The following is a 19774-nucleotide window of genomic DNA, read 5'->3' as shown; positions in this document are numbered from 1 at the left end:
AAAGCCTGACAAAGACATGCATGCCGACTTCTGCTTTCAATCAATTTTACATCAAAAACCGAAGCAAGCAGTGGAAGAAAATTCTTTGTTTTGCTCTGAAGATTCTGAAATTATTCAGGTGTATATCGTGGTTCATGGATTACAAAGAATAAGGCTAGTTAAATGCCAATGATCTATTTTTACTTTTTATATGAAATATACAAATTCCGGGGGGCAATGGTGGCAGTGGGGCCTCTTACAACCTTATGTAAGATCCTTGAACAGCCTCATCATGTTTAATACTGCCAGTATATTTTCTCAAAGTCTGTTTACTTAAAATTGTATGGAATAATGTCGTAAGTAATAAAACTCAAGCAGGCAGAAGGGAAATCTCACAAAGTAGTCCCACCAAAAGCAGCATCACGGTAATGCTCTCACGGGTTCTTTAATGATCTTCCAGGAGGAGGCCAGCAGTTCTCAGACCAGCCCCCACCTCTGAGAGCCTGCTACAAAGGCTTGAATTTTTTAAAACTTACTGAAGATGTAAGAAAGGGCTTCCCCAGTGGCTCGGCAGGTGAAGAATCTGCCTGCAATGCAGGAAACACTTCACCACAGTGGAGACTCAGGTTCAGTCCCTGGGTGGGGAAGATCCCGGGAGGAAGGCATGGCAACACACTCCAGAATTCTTGCCTGGAGAATCCCATGGACAGAGAGGCCTGGCAGGCTATAGTCCAAAGGGTCGCAGGAGAATCGAACATGACTGAGCAAAGACATAAGAAAATGCTCAGCTGTCTTTCATTTCAATGTACTGGATTGGCCAGAAAGTCTGTTTGGGTTTTCCATACCCTCTTACAGACAAACCTCAACAAGTTTTAGGGCCAAGCCAATAATAACTGTTTTCTCTGCATGACAGAGCTTGACAGCACATGAAAGGCAGATGCAAAATAAAAACAAATCAACCTTTCTAAGAAACTACCATCTTCTCCTCTTCTGAGAGCAGTGATGGCCAGTGTGACAGATTCCAGCCTCAGGGAAGGAACACCTCTGGCCCAGCCAGATCGAATTTGCAAGTGGCAAAGTGCTGACATAAAGGAGCTGGGGAGCCTGTGAAATCCTGCCAGGAAATTAACACCAACACATTTGACCATGGGGGTGTATGTGACATTTACTAGATAAATGTAAATGTTTCCTTGCAACTTTTATTTTTGCTTCTCTTGACTTTTCTCACTGAGACACTCAACATAATTGCACCCTTTTGTTGATAGTTTTTTTCTGTAAATATGTAGCCAATTGTGTCTTGGGCAGACATGCGTGTGTAAAATGACAAATGCCTAAGGAGCTAGACTGCTGAGCCAGCAATATCTAGCATTGCTTCTCATCTGTCTTCAAAGAAAAGTTTAATAAAGACAAAGCATTTTATTAGGACTGGCTGCAAACTAGAAAGCTCGACGTGGCAAAGAACCACTACGGGAAGTTTCCACCATGCACCATTTGGCCACGTTTCCTGGTTCACACAATCCCTAGCAGCAATCCTGCCTGCAATTCCTTCTTGCCACTTGAGTTATATTCTCACTTCAATTTGGTGCCTGCTCCTCCTCGCTTCTCTGACTGTGTGAAACCATGTCCGCCGTCAACCCATTCCTTGGTAGGACAGCAGCTTTGCTTTTTTTGCTGATTACTCAGATGTCTGTAATAAGCTGTATGTTATTTTAACAAAATGAGTATTTTCTAAACTTTGAATCCTTTCAACTTGAATTTTTATAACCAGTAAAATCATCTCTTTATCAAAAGAAAAAAGGAAAAAAACTATTGCATCTGTTAGCATCAGAATATTGAGCTCTATAAACTAGAAGTATGCCACACTGTAAAAAAAAGAAAATCACCGCTGTTAGGACTGACAGCTGGCAGAATGTGTTCTGTAGTTTGGAAGTCATCCTCTAGTTTAAAGAAAAACAGACCAGCTGGAATCAGGCATAAAACCATCAGGATGAGGTTTTTACACCCATAACATGTTTTTTATGTCACACCTCAGGAACAAGACATCCTGAGAAACTCTGTTTTTAGGCAACTTATCAGGTAGGAGTGGTCACACCGACCTTCCTAGTATCTACCAACTGACCTACCCTGACTTCCCCACCATCCACCTAAATAAAACTCTACACACCAAACACCGTGCTACTCATGGGGGCATAAAGGTCAGTAACAGAGAGTTTGCTCTCTGAAAGAGTTCTGTCCAGACCAGGACACGTATACACACGTGTACACCAGTACACGTTCACTGCAGCACGGTGCGTAAAAGACTAGAAACAAGCTAAGCATTCATCCACCGGGAAACGACTCATCAAACCATACAGCACATCCACATAATCAAATCCTGTGTCCTTAAGAAACCAGGAAGTTCTCTAAGACACACTGCTTTTAAGGGGTGTAAAAAGCAAGATGCAAGTGCTTTATCATATGCTGACCCGTGTGTTAGTAAACAAAGCTAGCGGAGGTGATGGAATTCCAGTTGAGCTATTTCAAATTCTGAAAGATGATGCTGTGAAAGTGCTGCACTCAATATGCCAGCAAATTTGGAAAACTCAGCAGTGGCCACAGAACTGGAAAAGGTCAGTTTTCATTCCAATCCCAAAGAAAGACAATGCCAAAGAATGCTCAAACTACCGCACAATTGCACTCATCTCACACACTAGTAAAGTAATGCTCAAAATTCTCCACGTTAGGCTTCAACAGTACGTGAACCGTGAACTTCCAGATGTTCAAGCTGGATTTAGAAAAGACAGAGGATACTGTATTGGTGTTTTTCTTTCTGGCTTACTTCACTCTGTATAATAGGCTCCAGTTTCATCCACCTCATTAGAACTGATTCAAATGTATTCTTTTTAATGGCTGAGTAATACTCCACTGTGTATATGTACCACAGCTTTCTTATCCATTCATCTGCTGATGGACATCTAGGTTGCTTCCATGTCCTGGCTATTATAAACAGTGCTGGGATGAACATTGGGGTACGCGTGTCTCTTTCAATTCTGGTTTCCTCAGTATGTATGCCCAGTAGTGGGATTGCTGGGTCATAAGGCAGTTCTATTTCCAGTTTTTAAAGAAATCTCCACACGGTTCTCCATAGTTGCTGTACTAGTTTGCATTCCCACCAATACAGTATACTAACGCATATATAGAGAATTTAGAAGGATGGTAACGATAACCCTGTATGCAAGACAGCGAAAGAGACACAGATGTACAGAACAGTCTTTTGGACTCTGTGGGAGAGGGAGAGGGTGGGATGATTTGGAAGAATGGCATTGAAACATGTACAATATCATATATGAAACAAATCACCAGTCCAGGTTCGATGCATGATACAGGATGCTTGGGGCTGGTGCACTGGGATGACCCAGAGGGATGGTACGGGGAGGGAGGTGAGGCGGGCGGCGGGGGGGGGGGTTCAGGATGGGGAACACGTGTACACCCGTGGCGGATTCATATTGATGTATGGCAAAACCAATACAATATTGTAAAGTAATTAGCCTCCAATTAAAATAAATAAATTTATATTAAAAAAAGAGAAAAGGCAGAAGAACCAGAGATCAAATTGCCAATATCCGTTGGATCATTGAAAAAGCAAAAGAATTCCAGAAAAACATCTACTTCTGCTTTATTGACTATGCCAAAGCCTCTGACTGTGTGGATCACAACAAACTGTGGAAAATTCTTCAAGAGATGGGAATACCAGACAGACCACGTTACCTGCCTCCTGAGAAATCTGTATGCAGGTCAGGAAGCAACGGTTAGAACCAGAAATGGAACAACAGACTGGTTCCAAATAGGAAAAGGAGTACGTCAAGGCTGTATATTGTCTCCCTGTATAACTTATATGCAGAGTACATCACGAGAAATGCTGGGCTGGATGAAGCACAAGCTGGAATCAAGATTGCTGGGAGAAATATCAAAAACCTCAGGTATGCAGATGACACCACCCTTATGGCAGAAAGCAAAGAAGACCTAAAGAGCCTCTTGATGAAAGTGAAAAAGCTGGCTTAAAACTCAACATTCAAAAAATGAAGATCATGGCATCCAGTCCCATCAGTTCATGGCAAATAGATGGGGAAACAATGGAAACAGTGTCAGACTTTATTTTTTTGGGCTCCAGAATCACTGCAGATGGTGACTGCAGCCATGAAATTAAAAGACACTTGCTCCTTGGAAGAAAAGCTATGACCACATATTAAAAAGCCGATATTACTTTGCCAACAAAGGTCCATCTAGTCAAAGCTGTGGTTTCTAGTAGTCATGTATGGATGTGAGAGTTGGACTATAAAGAAAGCTGAGTGCTGAAGAATTGATGCTTTTGAACTGTGGTGTTGGAGAAGTCTCTTGAGAGTCCCTTGGACTGCAAGGAGGTCCAACCAGTCCATCCTAAAGGAAATCAGTCATGAATATTCACTGGAGGGACTGATGCTGAAACTGAAGCTCCAATACTTTGGCTACCTGATGCAAGAACTGACTCACTGGAAAAGACCCTGATGTTGGGAAAGATTGAAGGCAGGAGGAGAAGGGGACAACAGAGGATGAGATGGTTGGATGGCATCACTGACTCAATGGACATGAGTTTGAGCAGGCTCTGGGTGCTGGTGATGGACAGAGAAACCTGGCATGCTATAGTCCATGGGGTCATGGAGAGTCGGACACCACCGAGCGACTAAACTTAACTGAACTCCTGTGTAAAGAAAGATGGGGGAGAAGTATGCTGCTTGTTTTTGCATCAAGAAATACTGGAAGGATACATAAGAAATTAACCTAGATTGCAGAGGTGGAAGGGTTAGAATCAGACCTTCCATGTATATTTTCAAAGCAATAGCATTAACAAGCTTAATCTAACGAATGTCTACAGAATACTTTGCACGTTAGATATTGTACTTTCTTTCTCAATCATACATAAAACAGAAGCAAAAAAGTGACTAGACTGCAGATTCATTCTGAACAATATCAAACACTCTACATCATATTTATCCCAAAAGCAACAAAATAACAAGAAAATAACCATAACGGAAAGGAATACATAAGGGGACCCAAATCGTTTTTCAAATATCTAAAGTAGTTACTCTAAATTCTAGTTATGCATTATCAGCACTTGTGGAGCTTCTTAAAATACACATTCCAAGGCCTCATCCCAGACCTCCCGCATAGGGGCAGGAGCCACGGCTCTGACGCGTAGAGCGGTTAGACTCTCTTGGCACCGAGTCCACCTGCCCAGCAACTGTTCTGACAGACGTGCAGGGGAGCCAACCCCAGGCACACTCTACTTGTACTTCAGATCAGAGATCACCATAAAAAGAGTTAGTTTTCTCCCAAGAATAGCCATAAATCCTGCATTCCAGACAGTGTCTGAGACGGTGACTCAAGTGCCATTGATTGAAAGCAAATGAACTTCACATCACGGCCGGCATCTCTTCTCAGAGACCGTCAAGATGTTTACACTGGCCTGGTTCCCACTTTAAAAGCACGCAATTGCTTTCGGTGCTGTCAGATCACAGCCGTAATTACTTACATCCATGTCCCACTTCACTTAAGACACTCATATAACTGTCTCACCAAGTCACACGTCTGCACTGACCTGCTGGCCCTACTGAACCACAGCAGACCTGGACATGTGCTGGGGAAGTGCTGAGACACCCTGAGATCCAGAATGAATTAAGTAAGAGTCAAGCTCTTCTGAACTGCACATTCAGGACAATGGGCTCAGTTTCCTCCCTCACTGATTGGATCCAGGCCAATCCTGGAACGCTTTAGTCTCAAAGGTAAGCTCCTTGATGGTCTTGAGATCACCCGGATGGAAGTGCTTGTTAGAAGCACAGCATCTAACAGCTGGCAGACTGGATAAACTGTGGTCTGTGAGTGACTGGACGTGGCTGGCATCTGGCTGTTAGAAGCTGAGACTGGCCCTGAGTCCTGGGCGCCCAGCAGCTCAGGTTCCTGTCCACTCCACCCTGCCAGCTCCCCATCCTTTCTCTAAGGTTTGCTTCCAACTCTGGCAAGTACCATCCCTCTTTTGTACCACATGTCAATTTATAGGTCCTCTTTCTTTCTCTTTTTTAATAGCTCCCCTTTCTAATTCTTAACAGATGCCACCAACCTTCAAGACAGACAGGTGAAAACAGAGTAAGTGATACCTTTGGCTTGAAAGAGGTGAGTGAATGGTTAACAGTTACCTTGGGTCATGAACATATGGGCCCCATCCTTTAGTCCAAGAAATGACTGAAAGGTATCACAAGCATCACTACGATGAGGTGATACAAGTGTGGAGAGGGAAGGAAAAGAATTTGAGGGATGCTGAGGAAATATATGGGTCACATATTTAGAAAACACACCTGCTGTCCTGTTAAGAGCTAAGCTGTTAAAGCACTATCACAGGACAACTCGTGGCACAAATCTCTCTGAAATGATTGCGTGTCTTGATAGTGAAATCTCTGCTGCAGGATTCATTAGGTCCGGTTTTTGCTATTCATTACAGAAGTTTCCATCACTTTAAGATTACAAAATAAATACAAACTACTCAATTCTTCATCTTCATGAAAGAAAGTGAAAGTGTTAGTCGCTCAGCTGTGTCTGACTCCTTGCGACCCATGGACTACAGCCCATCAAGCTCCTCTGTCCATGGGATTCTCCAGGCAAGAATACCAGAGTGGGTTGCCATTCCCTTCTCCAGGGGATCTTCCCAACCCAGGGATTGAACCAAGGTCTCCTGCAATGCAGGCAGATTCTTTACTGTCTGAGCCACCAGACTCAAATCATGCTAAGGGCCTTTCAGGTAACCAAAAATAATTATCTAAATAGCCAATGACAAGTTCCTGGCCACAATGAAATGTGAAAACTGAACTGTTTTAAGCAGGCCCAGACTCCCGACAAAAGAGGAAAGGAGGGGGACACAGGGTGGCCTTCAGTTCAGTTCAGTTGCTCAGTCGTGTCCAACTCTTTGCGACCCCATGGATGGCAGCACGCCAGGCCTTCCTGTCCATCACCAACTCTCAGAGTTCACTCAGACTCATATCCATCGAGTTAGTGATGCCATCCAGCCATCTCATCCTCTGTCGTCCCCTTCTCCTCCTGCCCTCAATCCCTCCCAGCATCACAGTCTTTTCCAATGAGTCAACTCTTCGCATGAGGTGGCCAAAGTACTGGAGTTTCAGCTTTAGCATCATTCCTTCCAAAGAACACCCAGGGCTGATCTCCTTTAGGATGGACTGGTTGGATCTCCTTGCAGTCCAAGGGACTCTCAAGCGTCTTCTCCAACACCACAGTTCAAAAGCATCAATTCTTCGGCACTCAGCCTTCTTCACAGTCCAACTCTCACATCCATACATGACTACTGGAAAAACCATAGTCTTGACTAGACAGACCTTAGTCGGCAAAGTAATGTCTCTGCTTTTGAATATGCTGTCTAGGTTGGTCATAACTTTTCTTCCAAGGAGTAAGCATCTTTTAATTAGCTCCTGAACTTGTGACATGTAATGATGGGAGATATCACATCTCCTAGTGTTAAGGATATTTTAAGGGGACAGTCTTGACCACTGTGAATTTCAATCACCTTAGTTGCCTTGGGAAAACTTTTGAGCAGTGAGCCCTTCACATAGAGAATGCCTATGTATTTAGAGTATATCAAATATCAAGTTTACTTACCCTACTGTCTCTGTATATATCGAATACAACTGCAAAGGATAAAAAACTCAGAGTTAGTAATGAACTACTATGTGCATGATCAAAGCCTCCTTTTGATAATTAAAATGCATTTTATCATAAGTTACTCAAACAGCAGAATATATTTGGCTTTGAGGACTTCATGCTTCTACATCTCAAAACTTCAAACATAAAAAGGCAACCTGCAATGTTTTCTTAATGTAATTTTGCTTTCCTTTTCTCTGTCCTCAGCCATAATCCCTTATATTTAAAAATTCAAAAACATGTATGAATAAAAATTCAAACCAAACACCAACATTGTCTCAACCAATTCACCATTAGAGGCAGGTGGTCTGTCACAGTGAAAGGAGACCATGTACCATCTGATGGAGAATAAAATGGGTAAAACCTGCACTAGGAAAGCACACAACCTCAGCGTGCTCAGGGCACAAGTCATCCTTTTTGAAGTCAAATCTGCCACAGGTACCAGGCTTGGCGAGTAGAAAAACGGTAACCACGGCAGATATAATCTGACAACACATGGACACTCTGTCTCATACCCAATATACTTTCAGTTCTTTAAAACACAAGTGATTACTTTGCAACTGGTGCTGTCTGATCACTCAAATAAAAAAAAAGTCTAGAAAGGCAGATCAGTCAACTAGCTAATTTAGTCCTAATAACAGAAGAGTTTGGTTCTCTGTAGACAGACCCTTTGAAATGTGTAGAAAATACCTCAAATGACAGGACAGAGAAATTATCTCAGTCTTAAAAGGGGATTCTGGTTAAATAAGGCAAAATTAACATGCAAACCCATCAGTACTATCATAATATAGTAAAATGCTTAAAAACACAGTGCGAGTCCAGTTTTAAAATATATACCACCATGAAATGAGGTCCAGTAACATGCATTTCATTTCACTAGGTCAATAAAAATGTACTCACAATCTTCATCTAAGAATTTATACTGTATGTGTTTCTTGAAAAAATCTTGTATGCATCTGCAAATCTCTTCTTTTTGTTTAGAAATATGATCATAATATTGTGTGTAGTCCCTCTGAGAAATACCTGATGAGAAAATATTTTATATTCTGTTATTACACAATATTCTTTTCAAAAACACCAAAATGTGATTTTAAACCTCCTTTTTAGGGAACCATTAAAGTAGATCAGAAGACCAATCAGATGAATGGAATCACCCAATAGTCAGCATTTTATATAAAGCTTATCAGTTGTAAAGGTTCATAAGGCCAGGTGAGCCCTAAAATGCCATAGTGCCATGCTTACTTCAGAAACGGCAGTTATTTAGTACAACGGCAAGAATTCAAAGTTATAAAAATGTTTACCATGTAAAAAATGAAAGAAGAAAATTTAAACCTACCCACATAGTCTAACTGCTGCTTCTTTGATTTTTCCTATGGCCTGTCTAAAAACTGGCCTTCTTTTCGCTTTCTTTGGAAACATGTGAAATAGCCCTCACCACACGTCTTCCATTTTCATACTGCATTTCACAGAAGCATCTAGAAGCAGCAATTTCCTTGTTCATACATGCTATCCTTCCTTCACAAGCTCTATGTTTCAAACCACGGAAAAGTAAACATTCCTCTCTTCAGAGTGACTTGCTGACATTATTCAAAACACACTGAAGGGAGCACTCTAAGGGCTCCTTCAATCTGCCCTAGGCCTAGGAGAAAGCTCTCTACTCTCATGAAACGCCTCCAGCTGAGTACCTCTTCCTCAGGTGCACTTAGGATTTTGGTGTTTCCTTCAGGGATACATAACGATACATTAAATCCAAACAGGCCCAGGGTACAGCAGGCAAGTTAAACGTTGACATCTTATTCAATAAATAAACAGTGTGGATCTGACTCTGTTCAAATCACACTCTTCTTGGTTGAAGGTCAATTTTACCTCATGGAAAATGTGCTTAGACAAAATAAGGGCAAAGTAGCTTCAATATTTAACTTGAATAGATCACAGCAGACAAAATGATAGCCTGAGAGCAAAGAAAATGGGTGGCTTTTACAGTAATGCCCTTCTTTGTTCGCATGTATTCTCTTGCTAGGATAATAAACACTGCTTCAGTAATATAAGTAAAGGTTCAAAAACTGGGCTTTTTACGACAATTAAAATCAGCCATGTACTGTGAATAGCACTTAGAACAGCCCCAGAGAGAAAGCAGGTACACGTATCCTAAGTGGGATCAACACAGGCCACTGCTTTCACTGCTGGAATCCAGACAGACATGATTCATCGAGACTGTCTTCTGTGGAAACAGAATCTGGCCCTAGGACCCTTGTCAACACAGCATTCCAGAGTCAGTGCCCATTGGCTAGAGGCAGCATCTGAGATAAAAACTGATTGCTACCCTTGACTTAATTACTAAGCAATCTATTTCCATCAAATGCTTGTCTTTTAACAATTAAAGGTTTAAAAGGTTTAAAAGAAAGAAAGAAAACCTCACCAATAAGCTTATTTTCCTTGACAAAACATCGGAACTCGGCCCCAGGAATTAATTCACACCATTTTCGAAGAACAAGCTGCAAAGAAAAAATATAAGCAATATAAAACGAGGATATTTACTAGTCTGATAAACAATTTTATGTGGAGACTGTGTCTTAACAACTGCCATTATCAAGTGTGTTTTTTTTTTAATTTAAAGAAGGCATAAAACATTCTTGACATGAAATGTAGAGAACAGAGCTATGATCTATTATTAGTCTAACAGAACTGTTAAAACTCTTCATGACAAAACGCATCTTTATCATTTATTTATCATTTTGGGAGTTCTGACATAACATACAACTCAAAAAATGATGAAGTCAAATCTTATTACTGCTGGGCCATAAGTTACCCTATAATTCATATCAGTTTTATCAAGATTTTAAAGAAAAGATTCTTACCTCATATTCCATACATGGATCTGGAGAATCATCAGTACAATGAATAAATCTTTGAGGGGAAAGAAAGGCAATTAAATCTTTATTTTATGGTGTCACTTTATGCAAACATAGCATATATATTTAAAGGGAGAGTAAGGTTTTACGAAAAACATGAATTAGGAGATTAATTCAAATTCAATGAACATTTATAAAGCACCATTCAATGTCAGGCATTAGCCTAAGCACCCTGAATTGTTATTTCATTTGTCCTCAAAACCACTATATGAGCTACTATAATCTCTGCTTTTCTGTTAGAAAAAAAAAAGGAAAAAGCTAAAACCCAAAAAAGAGCACAGTGAGTGACCAAGTCAGGACCATAATGCAAACTGTCTTAACTCCTGACTCCAAATGAGAGTGTGAAGGCACTGTGGTTTATTTCTCATTGTGTTCTTTGCTACATTAACTAGAACCAGAACCTAGTTCTCTGCTGATATTAACTCTGCCACCTAAAGCCACACAACATTCATCTAATCCTTTTCCCACATCCCATGTAAAAAACATTCCTCCAGTAAACATATTGCTTCTTCTTCTAACAATCCTCAGTTTCATGGACAATTTTTTATATTCTTTATTAAATGCCCACATATGCCAGGGGCTGGTAAGGTACTGGAAACATTAAAATGAGGCGAGTCCCTTGTCCTTTAGGAGGTTAGTCTGGTGAGGAGAACCTAACAAGCAGACCAAGAATTTCAAAACTCAGGCTTTAGGAATATCACAGTGGCAGTGGTGCAGAGAGCCTGGGGGAGGGATGTTTAGCAATTTGGTTGCTAAGTCATGTCTGACTCTTTGTTACCTCATGAACTGTAGCTGGCCAGGTTCCTCTATCCACAGGATTTCCCAGGCAAGAATACTGCGGCTGAGTTGTCATTTCCTTCTCCAGGGCATCTTCCCAAGCCAGGGATCGAACCCGCATCTCCTGCATTGGCAGGTGGACTCTTTACCACTGAGCCAACTGGAAAGCCCTTACTACCATTTTAATTGTTCTAAAATTTTTTATTATTTATTTATTTGGCTGTGCCAGGTCTTAGAATTGCAGCACGTGGGATCTTTCACTTGAAGCAAGCAGAATCTTTAGTTGTGGCATACGACCTCTTAGCTATGGCATGTGGGATCTAGTTTTCTGATCAGGGATCAAACCTGGGCCCCCTGCATTGGGGGTGCAGAGTCTTAGCCACTGTACCACCAGGGAAATCCTACCATTTTAATTTCTGAAATGTGATTTTAACCATGTTGACGGTTTTTATAAATCTAATGACAGAGACTAGTACTTAATACATTACTTTATAAAGAACAGGTAGGATTAAGGTTATCTAAGGTGGCTCAGGAGGTAAACAATCTGCCTGCAATGTGGGAAACCCAGGTTCGACCCCTGGGTTGGGAAGATCCCCTGGAGAACGGAATGGCAACCCACTCCAGTATTCTTGCCTGGATACCATGGACAGAGAGGAGCCTGGTAGGCCGCAGTTCACAGGGTTGCAAAGAGTTGGACACAACTGAGTTACTAACACACACACATACAAATTAACTTTCTATAATATACCTGTTTTTAAAATTCTATAAGAAAACCAAAACAAACACTTTCAAAACACAAGTCTTCATTATCTAAATTTTTTAATGCTTCTATTTCCCTACAATATTAATTTTAACCTTTGGTTAATCCTCATTTGTTACTTTAAAATAAGTTAACATTTCAATACAGGTTTGCATCCTACAATCCTGTAACAAATTTTTTAAGTGGTGATTGGTTTAACATTTAACATTATTTAAAAACCTTGACTAGTTTCAGAAGGTAGACATGAGAACATATGTTTGCATGAGATTACTGTACAAGGCTTTTTCTTATTAAGATGATTAACCAGATGGCCAAGTACAATTTCTGAAAGGAGAGGTAAGCGTGCAGCCATCTAATTTAAGACCGAATGTGAAGGTCAAAAATAACATTTTCAGGAGCTCATATGAAAAACTGCAAAAAATATTGCATATGAATATCTAAATTCCTTTTATATTCTGGAAGAAGTAGGTTTAAAAAGTAAAAATGCATTAAGGTGGAGTATTAGCAACACCTGAATGTTTACAATCCTTACACAAATTATCAGTCTAAAAATTACAGGTCCCAATGAAAAAAGGAAAGAAATCCTTAAATCAAGCAAGGCTGCTTACTACACTGAGACTCCTAGAAGAAACAATACAAACAGAAATACAGAAGAAACAATCCTAGCATGAGTATCCTAACAAAAACAATAAAATGTCTTCAATCATACCAAATATAACAATATCTGTATTATTCCCTAATTAACTAAACCAAGAACACAGACGATCCAAACACTCGCATCTATAATACAGGGAAAAAAACCCTGATTCTCTCATTTCCAAAAATAAGTTTCACATTTGCAAAAAAAAAAAAACAACAAGGCAGGATCCCAAAAATAGCAGCAAGGCACTGATCAAGGAAAGCAAGTTACAGAGAAAAAATACTGAATTGTTCCATCTACTCTAGCTTTTGTCCTATGAACATAATTTAAAAGTCATGGTAAGAACTAGTATAAATTCTCAAATCCCAACTCAGCAGATAATGTAAAATTATATAACATGTTATAAATTTGTGAGCAAAAGCAAGAAATATGTCATATACCTAACACTTCCACTGTGTTAACCAATACATTTAAATAACACTTGGAAAATTTGTCTGAATTGTGAAAAAACATGCAATCATTTGTGATCACTTTGGAATCTGGGCAACTGTTACAGAATTTCTCAAGTTAGACCCGAAATCAGTCCGGGTCCAGACTGACGAGTGTCCCATAGAAAGGAGAAACCACGCAGGCACGTGTTCTACTTTCATCTCCACCCGCCAGGACTCAGGGCCTCAGGGAAAGAACTGATGAAACAAGATTCCTCTCGAGAAATCTGCTGACAGTTCTACTGCTGTTTCTCTGCAAAATCTGCCTTTGCTCTCTGGTTGTTTTTAAGAACTCCTTTTGTCTCTAGTGCTCTGCAGTTACACTAGTCAAATGCTGTGAGTTCTCTAGAGCGGGCCAGTCAATGTGGCAGGAAGGAAAGAAAGAGACATCATAGAATCAGTCAGCTGGGAGAACAGTAACTATGTGAACTGACTCTAGACAACTCAGGTATTGCCTAAATCCACTGGCTGAGATCAAAATTTGATTATTTTTATAAGAGAAGACATCATCATTAAACTTTTATGGGTTGGCAGTACACAAAATCATGAATATTTTAAAGTGGAAGACCGCCTAGTTATTTTACTAGGGCACAATCCTCATTCATAAGCTTCCCTAAAGCACTGGAAGATTACAACGTTATACGTCACAGAAAACAACCCTTTAATATCAGAAAAAAAAAAATTATGCCAAGGACACAAATAAAAGAGAAAAACACAGCACCCACGGAAAATTAAGCACCAAAGTGGTAGTGCTAAAGATTTTACTGCTCGTCAGGATCCAAAATAAGAGTTTAGGTACAGAGATTCCATTTCTTTAGGTCTCACTGGTGGTGGAAAAGCAAAGACAAAAAATCTTACTGAATTAAGGGAGACTGGGTGTGTTCATTCGAATTATCATAAATTCTTCTTCAAAAAGAGATAAAATATGCTATCTAAAATTGTAACAATCTAACACATTGTAAATCAGCTACACTTAAATTTAAAAAATACAATAAAATTAAAGTGATATAAAGTGGAAAAACTGTCACCTAAATCAGTTCAGTTCAGTCATTCAGTCAGTCGTGTCCGACTTTGTGACCCCATAAACTGCAGCACGCCAGGCCTCCCTATCCATCACCAACTCCCAGGGTTTATCCAAATTCATGTCCATTGAGTCGGTGATGCCATCCAACCATCTCACCCTCTGTCGTCCCCTTCTCCTCCTGCCCTCAATCTTTCCCAGCATCAGGGTCTTTTCAAATGAGTCAACTTTTCACATCAGGTGGCCAAAGTATTGGAGTTTCAGCTTCAACATCAGTCCTTCCCATGAACACCCAGGACTGACCTCCTTTAGGTTGGACTGGTTGGATCTCCTTGCAGTCCAAGGGACTCTCAAGAGTCTTCTCCAACACCACAGTTCAAAGCATCACTTCTTCAGCTCTCAGCCTTCTTCACAGTCCAACTCTCACATCTACACATGACTACTGGAAAAACCACAACCTTGACTAGACGGACCTTTGTTGACAAAGTAATGTCTCTGCTTTTTAATATGCTGTCACCTAAATAAATGGGCCTAAAAAAATTATAAGGTATAGGTTCTGTTAAGTCTAACTTAGGCAGAAAGTTTTACTCCTGAAACTATTTGCTGCTGAATTTTAGGGTTAATAACCAGTTCCAATAATCTTAAGAACAAAATGTATAAAAATTATGCTGATTAAAACTGAGCTTAAATTACTAAGTGAACTTTGCTGACCTCTAGTAACTCTACGTTCCTTAGTCATGCATGACCTTCTCAGAGAAACAATTAATGGATTAATTTTTTCACTCACTCAGCCCTTTCTTCTACATTCCAACTGAATACCAGATTTTTCTTTCTTGCCTCGGTCTACTGAAGTGACACCCCCATCAATAAAATAATTAGTGAAAGCAGCTTTCTGACTCAACAAGCCTTATCACAAAGAATGTTTATCTGGGCAAATAATTCACTCAGCAAGTACAATGCAGAGAGATGACGCTGTGTCACATTTCAACTTCCACTTTTCAAAGCTTCTTGTACACAATAACCATTTGACTGACAGGAAAAGTAAGAGTGTACTTACTATTCCATGTCAAATTACAATGGTGACAGCAGTCCTAGTCGTCTACCCTCTAGCTGGTCCCAACCTTCATCCTTGCTAACTGAACTGCGGTGTTCAGCTGAAGACATGTGGTCCTCTGGCACCCTGGGGTGCACGTGTACAGCTAAGCACAAAGTCCTTGAGCTGCGGGCCCGCACCTGCAGCACCAGCGTCACCTGAGAACATGTCAGAAATTACATTCTAGGGCCCTAAGCCCAGCCTAGTGAATTGGAAACTTGGGAGGTAGGAACCAGGAAGCTGTGTTTTACCAAATTCTCCAGATGACTCTGATCCAAGCTGAAGCTGGAGAGCCTCTGTTCTAAACCAGTCACAGCATCTCTGTTCCCTCTGCCAACGACTGGATGAGGCTGAGTAACTATGTGACCGTGAGCTATCAGGAAGTCTCAGGGAAGGTTCCAGACTGCTTTACTTGCTCACAGAGAAGAACGAGAGGCAACGGAACCACCCCTCCTATTTTCGATTAAGATACTGTCATCTTCATACCATATGTACAGAACAGCAGCTAACTTGTAACCATTCTATGATGTTGGGTGATGAACCCAAACATCAAGCCAGTAAGCCAAGGGTGACAGAGGGAAAGACTGAAAGAGCCTGGTCCCTGCTGGCCCTGATGAGCTGCCGACAGCCCTTAGAAATAGTCCATCTCCAGACTCCCTGTTAAATAATGTATTTGTTAAGAACCCTGTGTGAGAACTCTTTCTGGTTGGCTTTCTGTTAACCTGTAAATTTAACTATGACATCCTTGTTTCTTCTGTTGAAGCAAGCTCCCAAAGAGTGTAATGTTACATAATTTTCATAATGTTATATAATTCTACACATATAATTATATACTATAATATTCCTTCTTACACTCTATAATATTTTACTTTGAAGTATTTTAGAAAAGAAGGAATTTATAACTTCATCAAATGAAAACAGAGAACATTTAGAATGACATTACTGAAATTACATTCTGGTTTTGGTTCTATTAACTATAGGGATAAATTACTGAACAGTTTTGGGCCTCAACTTTCTAAATGATGAAAGGGTCAAATTAAATCACTGACAAGATCCTGTCCTACTTAAAGATCATACTCTTTAATTTTTAAGGGGTCTGGAAAGACCTCTATGATCAAAGATCATCCATATTGACCCAATCAATAGGGATTTTTCAAGACTGATAAGACTTACGAATTGTTACATAAGTGACGACTGACAAAGATTTCTGGAAGTACTGCCTGTCTGAAAGTTCAGCACTTGGTATCTGTCCTGCCAACCCAAACTATTTATACAGGGAGAAGGATGGTATTCTGCGGACAAACACTCCAAACACAGGGCCTCAAATGCACCTGCTGATTTAACCTATTCCCCATGCAAAAGTCAAAAAGCATAAAATGCAAAATGACTGACTGGTATTTCTACCCTTCACTGGAATCATAGCTAAATTCACCTAAGATAAAAGGAGAGGTGTGCTAAGGGAAGCCAGCAGGTCACTGGACTGCAAAGACGGTTTTAAACACCATTGGCCACAGAGCATTAAAAATGGTTTATATCCTGTGGAAAGGAAATGATGTCCTTATATATATATTCATTGAAACTAATAGCAAACGTGTGTAAAAATCCATATCCAGTGAATTAACAGGTACAGGGTATTTCTGATGCAATATATTCCAAGGCCTCTTTACAAAAGCATTTGATGACAAAAAGCTCTACAATGGCAAAAAAAACCTGAAAGCCACAACATCTTCTAAACAGAGGGTATCTTTCAGAATGAAAATGCTGCCCATCACCCCTAAAACAAACCAGTTTTTGAGTTTGTTTGGGTTTATTTGTTTTGGGCTTATTTGACTGAAATACCAGTCAGTCATTTCTTTATCACACCTGTGCCAACACAACCATAAAAGGTTGACACCTAAATATCACAACAACATAAAGTTTTTTCTGTAAATGAAACAGAAAAATCAATACAGCTAAACTCCTTTTACAATAAATTGGCAATACGATCATACTCGCTTACTATTACCTAACTTCGCTCTCTTTAACGTAGTACTAAAACCACACGCCTGAGCTTCAGAACCAGGCGTAAAAGAGACGACGCACAACTGACTCATAGGGAATGTATTTTTTTCAAGCCAGGCTCCTCTTCAAAAAAAGATTTGAGGCTAACAGGGGATGAATTAGCAAACTGAACTAGGGAAGATATGGCAGGCATACACAATATTTTTCACCTGTCTATCTACTTAGTTTCTAGATTTTCTGATATGCTTTATCTTAGAGATTAAAGATTAGTTTAGTTGAGATTTGGGGTTTAAAATGAGGTAGGACAAGAAATCTAGAATAACCGCTATTAGAGGACAGAACAGAAGTATGAAGAGATCAGCTACAGCTCAGCAGTGCAGGTGTCCAATCTGCCTCCAATGAAGATTAGCTACAGAGTAACTGACAGAGGGGAGAAAATAAAGTTCATGTCTAGGAATTTTTTCCTTTTGGCTGCAGCACGTGCCTTGTGGGATTTTAATTCCCTGACCAGGGACTGAACCTCAACCCTTGGCAGTGATAGCACAGAGTCTTAACCACTGGATCACCAGGGAATTTGCCGTGTCCAAGAATTTATCCCAAGGAAAAAATCAGAAAAGCACACCAAGATTTAGCTCAAGGATACTCACTGCAGGACTGTATATAAGAAGAGAGAACCAGTGAAATAAATGATGCTATAGCTGTCCAGTGGAATACTCTGAAGCAAGTTTAAAGTAATGATACATTTACTATTTAATGACATAAAGATTTTGGATCATCGAAAAAGCAAGAGGTCCAGAAAAACATCTATTTCTGCTTTCTTGACTATGCCAAAGCCTTTGACTGTGTGGATCACAATCAACTGTGGAAAATTCTGAAAGAGATGGGAATACCAGACCACCTGACTTGCCTCTTAGAAACCTATATGCAGGTCAGGAAGCAACAGTTAGAACTGGACATGGAACAACAGACTGGTTCCAAATAGGAAAAGGAGTAAGTCAAGGCTGTATACTGTCACCCTGATTATTTAACTTATATGCAGAGTACCTCATGAGAAATGCTGGACCGGAAGAAGGACAAGCTGGAATCAAGACTGCTGGGAGAAATATCAGTAACCTCAGATATGCAGATGACACCACCCTTATGGCAGAAAGTGAAGAGGAACTAAAAAGTCTCTTGATGAAAGTGAGAGAGGAGAGTGAAAAAGTTGGCTTAAAGCTCAACATTCAGAAAACGAAGATCATGGCATCTGGTCCCATCACTTCATGGGAAATAGATGGGGAAACAGTGGAAACAGTGTCAGACTTTATTTTGGGGGGCTCCAAAATCACTGCAGATGGTGACTGCAGCCATGAGATTAAAAGACGCTTACTCCTTGGAAGAAAAGTTATGACCAACCTAGACAGCATATTCAAAAGCAGAGACATTACTTTGCCAACTAAGATCCGTCTAGTCAAGGCTATGGTTTTTCCAGTAGTCATGTATGGATGTGAGAGTTGGACTGTGAAGAAAGCTGAGCGCCGAAGAATTGATGCTTTTGAACTGTGGTGTTGGAGAAGACTCTTGAGATTCCCTTGGACTGCAAGGAGATCCAATCAGTCCATCCTAAAGGAGATCAGCCCTGGGTGTTCTTTGGAAGGAATGATGCTAAAGCTGAAACTCCAGTACTTTGGCCACCTCATGCGAAGAGCTGACTCATTGGAAAAGACTCTGATGCTGGGAGGGATTGAGGGCAGGAGGAGAAGGGGACGACGGAGGATGAGATGGTTGGATGGCATCATTGACTCAGTGGACATGGGTTTGGGTGGACTCCGGGAGTTGGTGATGGACAGGGAGGCCTGGTGTGCTGCGATTCATGGGTTTGCAAAGAGTCGGACACGACTGAACGACTGAACTGAACTGAACTGAACTGAATGAGTGCAAAAGCAGCCTAGTAAGCAATATGAATTATATGATCCCATTTGTGTTGTAAAAAACTGGAATACAGTTAGAGACAGGTGTATCCGTACTATACCTATGCACAGACAGAATTCTGGAAGTATATAAAACCAACTGTGCTGAGATCATGAATCCGCTTACTTCCTGTTTTTGTTTAGCTATAGTTCCTGCTTTTAGTTTTCTATGATAAGCATATATTGGCCTTATAATAAGAAAAAAATTACCAACATATTTACTGGGCAGAATTCAGAAAGCCCTTGGTATCTAGGGATATTCACTGTATACCGTTTGCTGTCAACAGAAAAGAAAGTTTTGCTTCAGTAGATCATTTCAGAAAATGAAACAGCCTTGTTATGTGGATCTGTTGTGTACAACAGCACTAGAACTAAAGGAATTTCATCTGCAGCTCAACTCACAAGCACTGAAAACTACTGATGTAAGAGAACGAG

The 19774-nt window shown here is 40.4% G+C and overlaps 1 protein-coding gene across 1 annotated transcript in view; it reads right to left on the bottom strand.

Moving 5' to 3' along the window:
- CDC123 (cell division cycle 123) overlaps window positions 1-19774 on the bottom strand; it is a 44832-nt gene that overhangs the window by 7294 nt on the left and 17764 nt on the right. Inside the window, exons 7-10 of the mRNA XM_052650942.1 lie at window positions 10557-10605; window positions 10118-10193; window positions 8599-8721; window positions 7657-7685 (exon numbers count right to left, since the gene is read on the bottom strand). Of these exons, the coding sequence (XP_052506902.1) occupies window positions 7657-7685; window positions 8599-8721; window positions 10118-10193; window positions 10557-10605 (277 nt within the window). The remainder of the gene's footprint in view (window positions 1-7656; window positions 7686-8598; window positions 8722-10117; window positions 10194-10556; window positions 10606-19774) is intronic.

The sequence above is a fragment of the Budorcas taxicolor genome, chromosome 13, assembly GCF_023091745.1.
Source record: "Budorcas taxicolor isolate Tak-1 chromosome 13, Takin1.1, whole genome shotgun sequence".
Taxonomy (NCBI): domain Eukaryota; kingdom Metazoa; phylum Chordata; class Mammalia; order Artiodactyla; family Bovidae; genus Budorcas; species Budorcas taxicolor.
The sequence above is the reverse complement of the archived record's forward strand: the minus strand, read 5'-3'. Positions and strand labels throughout refer to the sequence as shown.